At 39.0% G+C, this 18,348-nt stretch overlaps 1 protein-coding gene across 1 annotated transcript in view; it reads left to right on the forward strand.

Annotated features, from left to right (window-relative positions):
- Positions 1-18,348, forward strand: part of LOC131068002 (tubulin-folding cofactor E) — a 215,867-nt gene that overhangs the window by 10,419 nt on the left and 187,100 nt on the right. The window contains exon 2 of the mRNA XM_058003191.2: positions 8,253-8,423. Within this exon, the coding sequence (XP_057859174.1) occupies positions 8,253-8,423 (171 nt within the window). The remainder of the gene's footprint in view (positions 1-8,252; positions 8,424-18,348) is intronic.

Here is an 18,348-nt window from a genome sequence, read left to right on the forward strand (position 1 = left end):
GTCAATTGGCAAGAGGCAAAATTCTGTGGTTTGTACCAAACAAATGGTGAGTCTATGCTGCAGTATACGAGGTCAAATAAGAGAGCCATGGAGGCTGCCTCACCTTCAACATCACCCCAAGCTCCAACGCCCAATGTAGCTGTCCATGATACAAGCCAAAATACCATGCAGGGGAGCAAGAGGCAGGAGGATGCCCAAGTCGTCCAAAGAGCAAAAGTAGACCTTGTAGCCTCAAAGGGGCCCCTAAAATCAGCTGGTGTTCCTTTCAACATAGTTGATCAGTTGAAGAAGGCCAACCTCAATGTCACTATGTGGGAGGCCCTTTAAATCTCATCTCAAAGGGATTTGCTTAAGGAGGCACTGAGGGACGTCGATCAGTCAGGTGGTGAGGCAATAGTCAGCAGAGACGCAGTCTCCACCAATTTGGTGCAATCCAAGGAGGAGGGAGATTCAAGCAAGATCAACAAGCCTCCCCCTTTCTATCTTTCCTTAATCATAGGAGATAATTTGGTTCACAACTGCATGATAGATTCAAGAGCTAGTAGCTCAGTCATGCCTAAGAAGGTAGCTGATCTTCTTTGCATAGAATACGAACCTGTGACCAAAGGGGTGGTCCAATTGGATGGCACTTCTATTAAGACAGTTGGGGTTGTAAATTTTTTGAAGTTAACCTTGCATGCATGCCTTGGTTGCACTGTCTTGCAAGACATATCAATCATTGAACTCCCTGCCTTCTTTGCCATCTGCCTATCTAGAGACTTCACCGCCAAGATAGGTGGGTACTTGTCTTCTGATTGGTCCCACATGCTATTTTGAACAAGGTATGGTACCAAGGTCACCATAAGGGCAGAGCCCATTGCCCAAAACCAAATTGAGCCCTACACCCCCAGCCCTATAAACATGAATTGCACGTTGCATGAAGAGGGGGAGGAGTGTACTGTCCGTGAGCTTGCCACTCTTTTGCAAGAGGTTCCTGATTGCTTGCTGGATGAATGGGCCAATGCTTTTCAGTTTGATGCATTAGCTGAGACTGAAGAGATTGGGCTTGGCACCTATTGTATCCATGAAGAGGATATTGCTATCCCTAACCTCATCAAGACACAAGGAGACTCCGAGGGGTTATGGAACATGTTTTTTGACGGTTCAAGAAACAAGAATGGTGCAAGTGCCGGTGTGATGCTTGTTTCTCTTGAGCAGGAGAAATATTTCTTCTCCTTTAGGCTTCAATTTGGTTGCACCAACAATGTCGCTGAGTATGAAGCCTTGATCCAAGGTCTCCAACTTGCACAAAGGAGAAAGATCAGATCTTTGCAAGTATTTGGAGATAGTGAGTTGGTTGTTAATCACATCCGAGCCCAAAGTGCAGCAAAAACAACCTACTCAAATCATACAAACACAAGGTTTGGGATTTGATTGAAGGATTCGAGGCCTTCAATATCTAGAGCATTCCTAGAAGTCAGAACAAGCATGCTGATAGGCTTGCAGCAGTTGGTGCTCAATTGGACATACCAACACATGTTGCAAGTGAGAAGTAGCAACACATTAGGCTTGTTGTGAGGCCTGCTGTCCTAGACAATCAAATAAATTGGCAAGTATTTGAAAGCGATGAACAAATCATTAACTTCTTGCAAAACGAAGCAGAATTTTCTGCTAAAAATCAGTCTAAGCTGCAAGACCAATATGGAGAGCAAATCATGCAGCTCAACTCCAACAAGTTGCCTAAAGGTCTAGTTACCTTGGAAGGCATTTTCAACTCAGATGATTAGTTGAAGATTAAGATGAACTTGTCTGCAAAGAGGGGTGATTACAAGCCAGTTGCTGTTGCCGAGGGTAGGTCCTTAAACTTGGGCAAGGTTTGTTCCTCAACCGAGCAAGAGGCCTTTGTTGAGCTTTGCCAAAAATATAATGACATAGTTGCTTGGTCCTATGAGGACTTGAAGGGTTTTGACCCTAGCTTAGCCCAACAAACTATAGAGCTAAATCCGGATGCAAACCCAGTTAGACAAAAACAAAGGCCAATAAACCCCAAGATTGAGCCACTAATGAGGAAGGAGTTGACCAAGCTCGTAGAAGCCAATATCATCTTCCCTATCAAGCACTCCTCCTGGGTGGCCAACCTTGTCCCTGTAAGAAAGAAGAGTGGGGAAATCAGACTATGTGTAGACTTTAGGGATCTCAATAGAGCCTCCCTCAAGGATCACTATCCCCTTCCCTCTATGGAGCATATTCTCCAAAAGGTCAGTGGCTCAGAAAGATTTTCATTCTTGGATGGGTATTCAGGCTACAATCAGATCTTGGTCCAAGAATCAGACCAGTACAAGACTGCATTTACTACTAAGTGGGGTACCTATGCTTATTGTAAAATGCCCTTTGGGCTAACCAATGCAGGTGCCACGTTCCAAAGAGCAATGGACATGGCTTTCAAGGGTGTATTAGCAAAGTTTGTGCTTGTATACCTTGATGACATAACTGTTTATTCGAAGCATTGAGTAGGTTTTGATGAAATGCAGGGAGTATGGTGTGTCCTTGAACCCTAGCAAGTGTGTATTTTCTATTGATCAAGGAAGATTGCTAGGACACATCGTATCCAAGGAGGGTTTGACCATTGATCTAGAGCGAGTGGAGGCTATTCTTTCTCTTCCACTCCCCAGTAACAAGAAAGGATTGCAAAGTTTCCTTGGTAGGATCAACTTTGTGAGGAGGTTCATTCCCAACCTTGCCACCATGGTAAAATCCCTCATTTCCATTTTGAAGAAAAACTTGGCTTTCAGTTGGACCAAGAAGGGAAGGGCCGGTTTCGAAGAGATCAAACAAGCAATTGCTCAGGCCCCTACCCTTGTCAATCCTAATTACGAAAGGGATTTTATCCTCTATACCTTCGGAGGAGAATCCAGCATCTCAGCTGTCCTAACACAACTGAACGATGACAATTTGGAGTAACCTATTTCTTTGTTTAGTGAGGGGCTAAAGGACTATGAGGTTAAATATAGCTATGTAGAGAAGTAGGTCCTCACTGTTGTAAGGGCATTAAAAAAGTTCAGACACATGCTGTCCAATAACAGGATCCAACTCTTAGTTCTGCATGCAAGTGTCAAAGATTTCCTTCTAAACAAGGATATTAGTGAGAAGAGGGCTGGGTGGATAACCAAGGTCATGGAGTATGACATCAACATCAAGATCACCAAGCTTGTAAGAGGCAGGGGCCTGTGTGAACAACTTGTCTCATCTTCTGAGACTACTTCAGAGGTCGCCCTTGTGTTACAAGAGGATCAACCAACTGGCAACAACACTCAATTCAGTTGGGTAGGTGACATGACCACCTTCTTAATGGAAGGTAGATACCCCCAAGGTCTGGACAAGACCAAAAGAAGGCATTTCAGGTTGCAGTCCATTCCCTATGTCTTAGTGAATGGCACCCTTTTCCGAAAAGACTCCAATGGAGTCTTACTAAGATGTATCAAGCAAAACCAAGTCAGCAGATTGTTAGAGGAATTTCATGATGGCTCTTCAGAGGGCCACTTCTCTTCAAGGACTACGGCTATCAAAATAATGAGGGCTGGTTATTATTGGCCATCCTTATTCAGTGACTCACATAGATGGATGAAGAATTGCAAGAAATGTGCTCTCTTATCTGGAAAGCAAAGACTAGCTGCCATACCTCTTCATCCCATCCAAGCAGATCAACCGTTTTCCCAATGGGGTTTAGACTTCATTGGCATGATAGACCCACCTTCTAGTGCTGGCCATAAGTGGATCTTGGCCGCAACAGATTACTTCACTAGGTGGACAGAGGCAGTTGCATTGAGGGATGCCACTGAGGCCTCCGTGTTGGAATTCCTTGAGGGAATTGTGACAAGATTCGGTGTCCTCTCCACCATCATAGCAGACAATGCCAGGGCATTTGTTGGATCCCAAATCAGTTCTTGGGCAGTTAAGCATGGTGTATACTTGAAGACATCATCCAACTATTACCCTCAGGGTAACGACTTAGCTGAATCTTCCAACAAGAACCTCATTAGGATAATTAAAAGGACAATTGAAGACAATTAGAGGGCATGTCACACTAAGTTGAGGACAACCTTATGGGCTGACAAGATCACACCCAAGAGGGCGATTGGTAACTCCCCTTTCATGCTAGTATATGGGAAGGAAGCAAGACTCCCAACTTCCCTAGAGTTACCCTCTCTTGAACTAGCACATCAGCTGGAATTGTCAGAGAATGATGCCATGATAGTAAGACTAACTGAGCTGATGGAGCTGGAGGAGGTTAGAAGTCCAGCTATGTATACACTTAAGACTCATCAAGAGCAGGTCAAGAAGGTTTTTGACAAAAGGGCTACTAATAGGGCCTTCAAAGAGGGAGATCTAGTTCTCAAGTGGGATGCAGACAGAGCCAAAGTTGGGCGACACTCCAAATTTGATGCTATTTGGAGTGGTCCATATGTCATCACTAGTTGCAAGGAGGCCAATGCATTTCATCTCTCCAATTTTGATGGCGAAGTTCTTCCAATCCCAGTGAATGGGATTCATCTCAAGCCTTGCTTCTAAAGAGGGTGTTGATGACTATGTAAATATTAGACTAGAGGTTGTTTTGCTTTCATAAGTGCTTATGCACATGCTGCATGCTCCTTAAGAGGGTGTGCGCTCTAGTTTTTAGTTTTCTCCAAGTGATGATGCACACATGTTTTGGGTCTTTTAAATGACTCATTGCCCAATGGATGCTTAAGGCTTATGGACTTCATGCTTAGCAGGCAAGCATCCTGCAGAAATCGCCAAAACTGTTAGTCATTTTATGACACCCTTGGTCCATCAGTGAAAATTGATCAGAGATATGTTCCATGGACCAGCGCTGCCCCAATTGATCAAGGAGAAAAACAATGGAATTATGAAGTGTGAAGTGTTGTTTTGTTAGAAGGAAGTTCCTAAGTTCTTCAACCTTGGAACTCCCGAACCCCCAGGTTCCCAAGTTCCTAGTTCTTCAACCTCGGAATTTCGGAACCCCCAGATTCCCAAGTTCCTAAGTCTTCAACCCCATAACTTCGAAACCCCCAGGTTCCCAAGTTCCTAGTTCTTCTACCCCTGAACTCCAGAATCCCCAGCTTCCCAAGTTCCTAAGTCTTCAACCCCGGAACGCTAGAACCCCCAGGTTCCCAAGTGTTCTTCAACCCCGGAACTTCGGAACCCCCAGGTTCCCAAGTTCCTAGTTCTTCTACCTCGGAACTCCAGAACCCCCAGGTTCCCAAGTTCCTAGTTCTTCTACCCCGGAACTCCGGAACCCCCAGGTTCCCAAATTCCTAGTTCTTCTACCCCGGAACTCCGGAACCCCCAGGTTCCCAAATTTCTAGTTCTTCTATCCCGGAACTCCGAAACCCCCAGGTTCCCAAGTTCTTAAGTTCTTCAACCCCGGAACTCCAGAACTTCCAGGTTCCCAAGTTCCTAGTTCTTCTACCCCGGTACTCCGAAACCCCGAAGTTCCCAAGTTGCTAAGTCTCCCCAACTTCGGTGACCCAGGTCTTCGAAGTTCCCCCAACTTCGGCGACCTAGGTCTCCAAAGTCTTCCAAACTACTTCTAGCTTGCAACACTTCCAGATGGCGTGATTGACACCCAAAGCTTTAAATGCTCCGACAACTTTGGTGACTTATGCACCTTCTTTTGTGGAGCCACATGGGTGCATTTAATGTTTTTGGTAGGATTTCTATCAAGGGAGGTACGGGGCGATGCTTGTTGCAGGGAGGTAAAGGGTTCTCTCCCTGCTGGCTTGAGCTATTTTATGCTCTTTCACTTCTCTTGTATTTATCTTGCATTTTTGCAACTGTAAGTTTGGCCATTGGCCTTATGATGAATTGAAATCACCATTCTTGCCTTCCTTCAACTTATGTATGCTGTGTATGTTTCTTTACCTTCATCATAGGTGTATGTTTTGGGGCTCTTCTCTCATATATGTTGTGTTAATTTATTTTCTGAGTGTGACTTGTGGGAAACCTTCTCCCCTCTTGAAATTCAGCGAATTCTAACCTCCATACACCTGGATTGAGAAGGAAGCCGGCCTTCTCCGGAGATTCAACCCCTTGCGCAAGGTCCCACACTTCGGGGTTGTTTCCATGTTTCACAAGGTTGTTGAGTTGATAGCTCAACAAGGGTGCGAGCTTTTGTGACAACAGATACCTTACTAGGTATTCCACATCATATGGTATGGGCCACATGAGGCCAAGGGAGAATGAGATCCGCCCTTCAGCCTAGGGTAGAGGGTTTCTAGGGCACCCTATCTGGTCATCCTCTTCTATGCCCTCTATGATTGAACTCTCAAGCATAATTTAATCTTGTAATTAGGACTATGTCTTACACATGTATGATTGGTGTTTCCTAGTTAGTAGATCTATTTAATGAAATATGATTATTGTATATTTTCTAACTTGCAGAATTTCAGTAACAGGTTTCTGTAACCACTATCCCACTTCAATTAGGGCAGAAATTGGGTATCTCTAATTTGGGGACATTACAAGTGGTATCAGAGCATGATTCTGGCAGGTTGTTGGGCAAACCTACTTTAACGACTACTCAGTTTGGACCAATTTTTCAACCTTCTTCTTAAATAAATCAAAAATTGAATTGATCGTACAATCAGGTAGCTGCTCTTAAAGTTATCATTGTTGTTCCATACTACTTTTCTTATGACAGTTATAATATGTCTCTATTGACCTCAAATGCAACCTCTTGATCGCTTTCTTGTCTTTGTGACTTGTTCCATGATTTAGTGGCCTTTGGCCTTAACAAGATATACATCATTTCTCCTTTGACATTGATAATACTTAATCTAACAATCTTGTCCATACTTGTTTGACATTAGTGAGAAGAGCAAATCCCTATGATATAAATGACAATATTTCCAACATTTGCTAGTGCACTTGTGCATTCTGTTTGGTAGATAACATGTTGGAATACACGTGTCTTAGTTGTTGCAGTCTTATTTGAAATAGCTACATTCATTCTTTTCATTTCGTGGACATTTCAACTTATACTGCACAAACAATGCAGTGTCCGATTACTTTATCCTCTCTGCAGCCTTTAGTGAAATTTCTTAACAGATTTTTGGGCTTGAAGCGCTTGTTCTCATTTATACTTTCACTTTCTTTCAAATGTCTGTCCATGCAAACTATCAAAGCTAAGGCTCCTTTAAAATATGAAAGTGTTCTTCATCTTGTGATTACAACCTTGTCTTCTATTTGCACAGGATCAATCCTGATGGTCTAATGCCTGGCACAAAGGACTTATCTTTGGGTCAATCGAATGGCTTAGGCCCTGATCAATTACTCAAAATAGTTAAGTGAGCCCACAATTCCAAGCATCATGATAAATTTACATTTGGTGGTCCTGACTCCTGACAGTGAGTCAACTCAATCTTTATGAGATTTAATACCAAAAATTTGGTGAATTATTTACATGGCTAGCTTGTGCGAAGAGATGTCACATATCTAAAATTATACTAACAAAAATACGTCAAAACAATTCAAACAAGTATAGATTAATGAATTTGTAAAAATATATTTACAAATGATGAAATTGTTCAATTGTGTTCTTAAGTTGTGATCTCTATACTGACTTGTGGTTGTTGTGTATTATATATAAAAGTTTTTATTCTGTTTGTGTGTCCTTATCGTTGTCACTTGTCACAGTTAACAAGTTCTTTAGCAAATTGTTCTCATGATAAATTATCAATTGTTATGTATGATAAGAAAGGTATGTAATTTGAAAAATGTGATATCTTACAATATAAATTTTAAAATTTACCTAGAATTCCTTGTAAAAAATGTGATTCCATTCTTAGAGTTCTCATGTTGAAGATTTGATTGAGTTGATTGACAAGATATTTTCTGTTTTGAGGTAAATGCATAAATATTTTCGGCCCCAGGTTAAGCTGTAACATATTATTACAAATCATTCCCATTTGATCTTTGAGGAGTCCCTTCTTGTCTTTGATTTCATTTTATTGCAAAGCTTGTTTCAGGTTCATAATTTGGTTGTGACCTTGTAAAATATGTAGAATTTGCATGAATAAAACATGGTTCTTCAGTTGTTCATAAAAAAGTTACAGATTGTCAAGTTTTATTTGTGTGGTTGGCAAATTTCTCTCTTGATATGTTGGAATTTTAATTTTATGTTTCTAAATGTATAGGACTTGATAATATATGTGGCAAATGAGGTATGATCTTTCAATGTTAATTTCATTCTTATTAATGCTTGTTTGTGGCAGATGAAATGTATGTTCTGTCAGCAAGTCAAAAACGTGTGTCAATTCAGCATGTTGGAGTAAGTAAAATTCAAGAGAAGCAGATGCGTCTAGAGAATTTGTTCCATGTATCACTTGAGTACACTGGAGTCAGTTCACCTGGATCCATGCAGGAGATTTCTGGTCTTTTGCCAAGTAATAAATTAAAATCCTACTTTAAATCTCTTATAAACATTTCTTATTTCTCTTTGAATGGTTCCATATTAACCTAAAAAACATGTAGTAGCCAAAGAACATGCAAATAGTTTCTAAACTCATATATTTATAAGAGACATGATATTTCCACAGTCCATAGTTGTGCTTAAGATTGCTTCGTGTATTTAGTTTCTCCTATTCTTTTTTGTTCTGGCAGTGTTTGATTGTAATGTTAATCAGAATTGCTTTCCTTTCTAGCATCTGCACTGCACTATTTTTTAAATTCCTCAAGCTAAAACACCCGTAAGTGTATAGTTTATAGGAGTTATCAGTATCCCTTTCTTGTTAAATGTTTATCAAGGCTATTAGCACTAGAGATGCATTTGCTATATCTTATTCTTCGTGTTTTGAAATAATAACGTTAGACCTACTATATATAAAATGAGTAACATATATTATTTGAGAAAGTTTTCTTTGAAATACATAAAAAACATGATAAAGCTAGAATTCAATTCTTTATAATCTATTACTAGCTTTTATAACCAGGTTGTAGTCTTCCCCATTTCCTTCACTAGCCTTTTGCAGTTTACACCTACTATAATGAGTAACACGTTATTTGAGAAAGTTTACTTTGAAATACATAAAAAGAATGATATACTAGAATTCAACTCTTTAGTCTTTATAATCTGTTACTAGCTTTTATAACCAGGTTGTAGCATTCTCCATTTTCTTCACTAGCCTTTTGCAGTTTTTGTTGTCATCTTCAATTTGTATAGAGTGTTTTGATTCTAATTGTAACATGCAACAACCTATGCAAATTTGAATTAACAACTTTTACATCTTTGTAGCAGAAAAGGAGGGAAAACCTATTTTTTTTTTTTAAAACATCAAATAACTGAAAGGAAATTTGATCTTAACCGAAAACTTGAATTTAACATAGATCTATGCTATGAGTATGGATAGTAGATACGAATGCAAACTTTAACATTTCAATTTAAATGAGAAGAGAGGTTTAGAATATACATTTTTCCAGATGCCAATATTCTGAACTTTCATAACTTTATCAACAAACCATTGAGGAGGGAAAGTATCATTAGGGCGCTTTTCCGCCCAACCACACACTGACTAGTCCCCTATGCCATATCCAACTAGATTGGCCCGACCCTTCGCAAGGAGGTAACAAGAAGTTTAACTTGTGCCATCTGGACTGGAGGGTAATCCTATACAGATCCCTAGTCAGTCATACACCATAGGCTACCCCTAACTAGTATGACCTCTGATTGGATTGTGTATCTGGATTAACAAACTGGTTGACGCTTACAGAAGTAACACCACCTTGACTAAGGGTTTCTAGGTTATTGCAAATACGCTAAATCATGAAGTCAATTGTTCGTCATCCTGCTTGGTTGGATTGAATTCCTGAAGGTGACCAAGTCCTCATGTCTGTCTCTATGCTACTGCATTTTGACTCTATGAGGCTCATTGGCTGTCACACATGTTTGGACCCAAGTTTCCCATACTGGTCAACGAACTCAAGATGACTTATACTCTTATAATGTAACCTTTCTTTGACAGAACCCTAGATTAATTTAATACAGAGTTCATACTTGTGCCCTTGAGCTAGCAACCCGCTCTCTCACGAGTACAAGGATGAATCTAAGCTTAAAGAAATGTAGAATTTCCTGTCTTTTTTATGAAACAATGTTCTGTACAAATTTACCATCTTAAGTACAATAGCTGAATAGTTTGTATTTCGCAGTCTCAAAGCTGTTTACTCAAGAGAAGTAGCCCATACTTGGCCTTTATTAATTGGCATCCGCCATTAAGTTGCAAAAGATTCACATACGATGCCTTTTTTCACACATGAATATTACATGAATAACAAACAGTCAATAGTTCTCCCTAATCCGGCTTGTTTAATTGTATCGGCCAGTACTCTACCTCATCCCGATGCTTAAGACCTTATTTTAGTTGTAAATTGTTCCCTTCTAGTTTTATTGTAGTATGGTTTAAACCAGTAAACTTACCTTAGTGTGGAAAAGATGAGATAGGCAACCGACCACTATCTCCCTTATCAACATTAGCTTCTATGTTTTGTTCGTATTATGAGCATTCGTGCTGCTATTATACTGTTCAGTGAAACTATTTTTTTTTGTTTGAATGCCAAACTGCATTAGGAAGCTGTGAAGCTATGTGTTTCTATACATATGACTATCTCCCTTAAGAGGCATTATAAGCTCCCTTGCTATCAAACCTATTTGCATTGAGGAATGTTTACTAAAAGTCTAAGTGATCCTATAATATTTATTATGCCCAACTGCATTAATGAGTACTAAAATACTACTCTTGGCTGTCGTTTCTTACCAAGCTGAAGATGACTAGCAATAGTCAAATCATCCAAAATTGGATTTAATTGAATATAAGGCCATTATCTGATCTCATCCCGAGATTTACGACCGTAATAAGATTAAATGCATTAGTTTATATCTAATTCCACTATCTCCAACATGGATTGAAATAGTTTTCCTTAGTTTGATAAAGGAGTGACAAGCTTTAGAGCTACCAGCTCTCCTGTGCATTTAATGTTTTGTATTTTGCATTTGCAATTGTTCTTGCCACTGCTGCAATTATTAAATGCTCTTATTCAGTTCCTAATATGCCAATCTGCATTTAGGAGTGCAGAAAACTATTTAAGCCTGCTTTCTTTTATCCAACTAAGATAAGCTATAACCCATTCCTTTGGAAGTTATTCTTAAGATTGTGTAGACAGCTAGCACTGCTGAAGTGTAATTCCCCATTAATGAGTTTCTAAATGGCTGAGTTAAATTCTAATATTAACAGCTCAAGTATATTCTTTCTGAATAACTTAGAATATTAAGCACCTTTGAAATGCAAGGGTTCGTTGCAGTTCCAACATTGTTCTAAATTACCAGACTGCATTTCTAAATAAGCATTCAAGTATTCATCTATACTATTTCCAAACTTCGAACTGAATTCAACCTTACTATAGGTTTTGATGTATATATTACCCTTACTGTCTAATGAAACACTCACAGTCATACATCATATGACGTGGTGTATCGTAATCTTCTTCAAACAAAGATATATTCACGGCCGGCCACCTTAGTGAATTGTATGGTATTATCTCGTTATCAAGTTACAATTATCACAACCACTCTATGAAATACATCTAGAGGAAGTGTTCTCATTTGCCAGTAGGGAAGTATTCACAGCCATACTGAATCTACACAGGATGTATTATTTTATCTACTGATAAGGGTTACTCTTAGCTGTTCCCTATAAGCACAAGAGGACATTTTGCCTTCAACATTTTCAAAATAAAACTCAACCGGACCTTGCTGTACCTTTCATAATACATCATATTTACAGTCAAGAGAGTTGTTCTCAGCCGTTATTTAGAACACAATGGGTCATAATGTTCCGGTTGAAGGGTTTTATTTTGTTTTATTTAGACATCACTGTGGCTGTTGATATAGCCTTTCTGCCCTTTTTTTTAACAGATATAATTTAATTATTACCCAACTATACTGTTATTTCACAGTGTACATGTTATTTTCTGCCAGTTAAATTGTTCTCAGCTGAATTCCACAACACTATGTAACATATTGATCCAGTTATCAAGGGTTTTCTCCTATTAGCACAACGTTATGCCTTGTCATTTTAGTCTCTACTCTGCAAGAATGCTCACCACCATATCTTATATTGTCTGGTGTAGACATTCTTTGTCATCAAGAATTACTACACCAGCCAATATGGCATATAAGGTGGTAAAATTTTTTACCGGGTACAAGAAAACACATCTCACATTTCTGAAAGAAAAATTCACAGAATTCATGTATCATTTTCCTTTTTATCAAAAGCTATAATGCTGCTACTGCTAACTACAGTATATTAAATCCACAATTACGCAGAAATAGGAAAAGGTTTTGTATCTTTTTTACGTATTCTACTAAGATTCAACATCAGGAAAGAAATAAAGATGCAAGGCATCTGTAACATGACCTGGTAGAGAAAGAAGGAACTCGCTATGCCTTTCTTGCAGACTGAACAATCCTCACGCCTTCTTCTATGGATGCTTCAACAGATCATATAGGGCACCACTTCCAGTAGTTGCCCTGACTTCAACAAGTAACCTATAGATATTGCAGAGCGGTTTTTTTTCTCAACCAGAAAGAAAACAAGTCAATGATAAAAAGAATAATCCCCCATTTCTATCACCTTTCTCGCAATTTCGTTCCAAAAAGATCATGTCAAAAATGCCGTCCAGCCCCCACACATGAATCATGTCCAATTCCTTGTCTTCTGGGAGAAGTTGAAAGTCACGCATAACGCCTTCTTTCTTTAGAAGTTTCCAGAAGAATCCCCTTCCTCTTCTTTTTTTTTTATCAATCTCCATAACCATGAAATGTTTCAGATTTAGGAACAAACAAAAACATAACCAAAGTTGAATAAGACACTTATTCCCCTGGGAAAACCTCCTAGGAGGAAAAACCCAGCTAGAAAAGATCCTTAGATCTGATTATGGATTATGAATAATATTCTGATTACAATACTTATCTCAGTTCACCCTTAGGGCTAATGGCATCTTCAACTTTCCAGTGGTCTCAGATTTGCCTCTTAACCAGTTTCAGATCTGCCTTTTATTGCACCAACCAGCAACCAAAGATTTGACCTTGAATAGCAGATGGATGAAATGTATGTCTTCAGCTGATGACTGTGACCAACTTCAGAACAGCAGGTCCTTCAACTGTCAGATCGCATGATGAGGAGCACTCTCCTAACAACAGAGATAACAATGGAGAGAAGCTGATGGAGTTCGCACTTTGCTGAAGATATTCGCCTTAATATTTGCATGAATTTTGCACCTCTTACTTGCAGACAAAATTAGCTCTTTATGTGTATGCTTGTTGTTTGAATGCTTTATTCATACCTTTATTTATATGTACTTTAGCCTCTAATTAGGTCGGCTTTCTTGAATTTGAATTGGCGCCCTTTTTAGTCTTTAAAACTTGTAGTGTGAGTGGCGTGTTGAATTATAGGGCAGGCCCTAGAGCACGCCACCCTTGTGCTAGACGTGAGAAAGGGCCCAGCCCTACACGTTACTTTATGGGAGAAAGGGGCCAGCCCTTTGGGCGGATTCCAATGTTGCCTAAGGCAATTGAAATCCGCCCCTCCTACCTAATTACAATCAACACTCCCTCTTAATTAGGGAGAAGAAAACATAATCAGAATATCATAATCTTCCATCTTGCACACAAGCAAAGAATGGATTACATAATCAAAATATTGTAGTCTTCCATTTTGCACACAAGTATAGAATGGAACTACATAACATAATCTTCTAGCTCGCACACAAGCATAGACTGGATCCACCTTACATTGCCCGCAGAGGGTAGAGAGGATCTTTTCTACCATCTTACATTGCCCACAGAGGATGGTAACAAATAGTCTTCTCCTTGAGAAGATTACACTACCACTTTACATTGCTCGCAGAGGGTGGTTGATACAACACAATGTATCACTGAGGTTGAGACTCCCTCTCAACTAGAGTTTCATTTTCCACAACAGCGAGTCTGTCTCTGAAGTACACAAACTTCACTTTGGACAGAGGCTTGGTAAGAATATCTGCAACCTGTTCATCAGTGCCGACATACTTCAACTGAATGGCGCCTCTTTGCACCATATCTCGAATGAAGTGATAATGAGTTTCCACATGTTTTGACCTGTCATGAAACATTGGATTGACAAACATCTTGATACAACTCTATTTATCACAATGAATAACTGTAGGTTCCCAAGGTTGTTCAAACAACCCAACAAGAAGCTTACGAAGCCACACTGCTTCTCTAGAAGCAACACTTGCTGCAATATACTCAGCTTCAGCAGTACTTAGTGCAACTGAGGATTGTTTTCTGCAAGCCCAAGAGATCACTGCGGATCCTAAGTTAAAACAAATTCCTGAGGTGCTTTTCATGTCCTTGACACTTCCTGCCCAATCTCCATCTGAGTAACCTTCCAAGGTTATTGGAGTTCTGAGTGGGTACTTCAGCCCATAACCAACTGTACCTCGCAAGTATCTCAGAATGTGCTTGGCTGCAACAAGATGAACATGCTTAGGCATGCTCATGAACTAGCTAAGGGCATTCACTGCATAGCTTATATCTGGTCTAGTGTTAACTAGATACATCAATGATCCAATCAATTGCCTGTACTCCGATGGATCTGCAAAATCAGAGTTAGTTGCAGAAACACTCAACTTATTTAAGTTAGATTCCATAGGAGTAGACATAGGTTTACAATCCATCATTCTAAATCTTTTCAAAATATCAATAGTATATTTTCCTTGACTCAGAAAAATTTCGTTAGATCTTTGCCATACTTCTAGACCTATAAAATAATGCATTAGACCGAAATCCTTCATTTCAAATTTTGAAGCTAATTCTTTCTTACATCTAATAATAAGCTCATCTTTACCAGTAAGAAATAAATCATCCACATATAGAACCAGAATTAGCATTTCATCATTAGATACCTTAAAGTAAATGTTAGAGTCAGCATCATTCTTACAAAACCCTAAACTTAACAAGTATTTATCAATTCTTTCATACCAAGCACGAAGGGCTTGTTTGAGGCCGTAGAGAGCTTTCTTCAAACTGCACACATGAGTATCTCTTTCATGAATCTCATAACCCTCAGGTTGTTCAATATAGACTTCTTCCTCAATGACACCATTAAGGAAAGTAGTCTTAACATCCATTTGATGCAGCTTCCAACCTTTAGCTGCAACAATAGCTATTATAGTTCTAATAGAAGTATATCTAGCAACAGGAGCAAATGTTTCTTCATAATCTATGCCTTCCTTTTGAGAAAAACCGCGAGCTACAAATCTAGCTTTATATTTTTTCAATACTACCATCAGCATTATGTTTAATTTTAAATAACCATTTAGAGGAAACAACAGATTTACCTTTGGGTCTAGGCACTATGTCCCAAACATCATTCTTGATGATTGACTGATATTCTTCATCCATAGCTAGATTCCAGGCATGATGGTTCAAGGCTTCTTCAACATTGCATGGCTCAGACTCAATGAGATTGCTCATCAATGTAACATAGTTGGAGAATACTTGAGGTCTCTTGGTTTCTCTGAAAGTGCCACTGGGAGCTGCAAATCTTTCAGCTTCTTGAATGGTGTTTCTCACCAAAAGTGGCCTCTTTTTGCTAACAACAATGCCACTAGGTATATGAGTGGGATCTATAGGCTCAGGTGGATCGTTATGCTCTTCTTGCAGTGGAGGCTCAACAAACTCCCTCTGAATCTTAGGGTTAGTATCAACATTCATACCTTGATTGTCATTAACTTCATAAATAACCAGAGAACCTTTTGATTTCTTAAAGGCAATATCTTCTTCAAAAGTAACATCCGTACTTACCTCAACATACCTTTGACCTGAAATGTAGATCTTGAAGGCCTTGGAGGATTCACTGTATCCAACTAGCATTCCTTTCTTCCCGGAAGGCTCCAATTTGGTTCGTTTTTCTTTGGGCACATGGACATATACAAGACTTCCAAAAATTCTGAAGTGACTGATGTCAGGTTTGGATCCTGTGAAGGCTTCTTCAGGAGTCATATTCTTTAGAACGTGGTGGGGACATCTATTCTGAATATATACTGCTGTTCTGGAAGCCTCAGCCCATATAAATGTCTGCAAATCTTGGTCATGAATCATAGCCTTTGCAGCCTCAACAATAGTTCTATTCTTTCTTTCAGCAACACCATTTTGCTGGGGATTGTAGGGAACACAAAACTCCCTCTTAATTCTTGTCTCAACACAAAAGTCATGAAAACTGCCAAAGGTATACTCACCTCCATTGTCAGATCTTAAGCATTTAATTCTTTTTCCAGAAATGTTTTCAACCAATGCCTTAAACTCTTTAAATCTACTTAAGACTTCATCAGATTCTTTAGACTTTAAGAAATAGATCCACGTTTTCCTCAAGAAATCATCTATGAATATTACATAATAAAGAAATCCACTAGGAGATGCTATAGACATAGGGCCACATAAATCGGAATGAACAAGTTCTAGTTTTTCTTTAGCTCTACTTTCACTTTTATGAAAAGGACTTTTAACATTTTCACCCATAGCACAACCTTTACATGAATCATCATGAAATTTACTGAGTTTAGGCATACCTTTAACTATCTTTCCAAGAGAGGGAAGAGCTTGAAAGTGTAAGTGTCCAAGCTTTCTATGCCATAGCTCACAGGATTCAGGGGCCTCATTAATGAGGGCTTGAACAGGGTTAGTGGAAAGCTTATACAAACTATCATATCTATTTCTAATAACACGAGCAGATTTAAAACTAGATTTCTTAGGCCAAGCAAGTACTTTACCCTCAGAAAATGCAACTTGATAACCTTTATCTTCTAGAGCAGAAATGGAAATTAAATTTCTTTTAATTCCAGGGACAAATAAGATGTCACTAAGGTGAAGAGAAATACCAGAATCTAAATTCAGAGAAGTAGTGCCAGAACCTCATACCAAATATTTAGCATCATCACCAATTACTACATGTAGACAGGAGTCTTTCTCTACTAAGTCTGAAAGATGCTCACGATAGCTTGAGATGTGTCTGGGAGCACCACTGTCAATCAACTATGTGTTACAATTTGTGGGAATGCTGATGAATAAGAATTCCTCATTTAGATCCGAGACTTCATTTAGGTTGGCTTCACTTTGCGGAGGTTCATTCTGACATTCTTTAGCGTAGTGACCAAATTTGTCACATCTAAAGCATCGAACATGAGAGAGATCTTTTGGCTTCTTCCAAGAATTTTGAACATTTGATAATCTGAAATCTCTATTCCTCTTAGGATTATTCTTCTTCCAATGGCCACCTTTCTTGCATTGGGCTGCAAGTACATGCTGATCATTCACTTGAAGACTTTTGAGTTTTCCTCTTGTGATAAGACGAGACTCTTCATGAATGCAATCATTCTTAAGACAATCAAAAGTAGGTAATTCAGTTCTTCCACTTATGGTTTGAATGAAATAGTCCCATGAGTCTGGTAGATCATTTAGAGCAATCATGACAATATCTTTGTCTTCCATGTTATGTCCAATTGTACCTAGTTGATTCTTTAGTTCTGAAATCCTTATGAAATAAGACATAGTAGATTCTTCCTTTGACATCTTGATATTAAGTAATTGCTGCCTTAAGGTAATTGCTCTATTGAGATTGTTGATTTCATAAGTACCTTGAAGATGACTGAATATTTCCCTTGCTGTAGTGAATGAGGAAATGGAGGTGATTAGGTGATCTTTGACTGAATCAATGATGAGTTTTCTGGCTTTGACAACATTCTTTTTGAATTGTTTTAGCTCAGCTGCATCTGTAGGTTCAATCAGCTTTTCTTCATCTATAAATTGAAGAAGTTCTTCTTCTTCTAGGGCAATACGGATGCGGACCTTCCATGCAGCAAAGTTGAGGTTTCCATCGAGCCTATCTTCAACTTTCAGTTCCATTGACCCGACTGAAAATGAAACGGCAAACTGGAAGTAGCAGACTATTGAAATTTGAAGGTTAATTTAACCTAGAGCTCTGATACCATGTTAATTTTACACTTTCAGATTAATAAAGAAAACTCAGAAAACAAAATTAACCTTTAACTTAGATAGTTTGCTGTTAGATTTATTAAGTTTCAGATTTAGGAACAAACAGAAACATAACCAAAGTTGAATAAGACACGTATTACCCTGGGAAAACCTCCTAGGAGGAAAAACCCAGCCAGTAAAGATCTTCAGATCTGATTATGGATTATGAATAATATTCTGATTACAATACTTATCTCAGTTCACCCTTAGGGCTAATGACATCTTCAACTTTCCAGTGGTCTCAG

This window comes from Cryptomeria japonica, chromosome 6 (assembly GCF_030272615.1).
Source record: "Cryptomeria japonica chromosome 6, Sugi_1.0, whole genome shotgun sequence".
In the NCBI taxonomy this organism is placed as follows: Eukaryota; Viridiplantae; Streptophyta; class Pinopsida; order Cupressales; family Cupressaceae; genus Cryptomeria; species Cryptomeria japonica.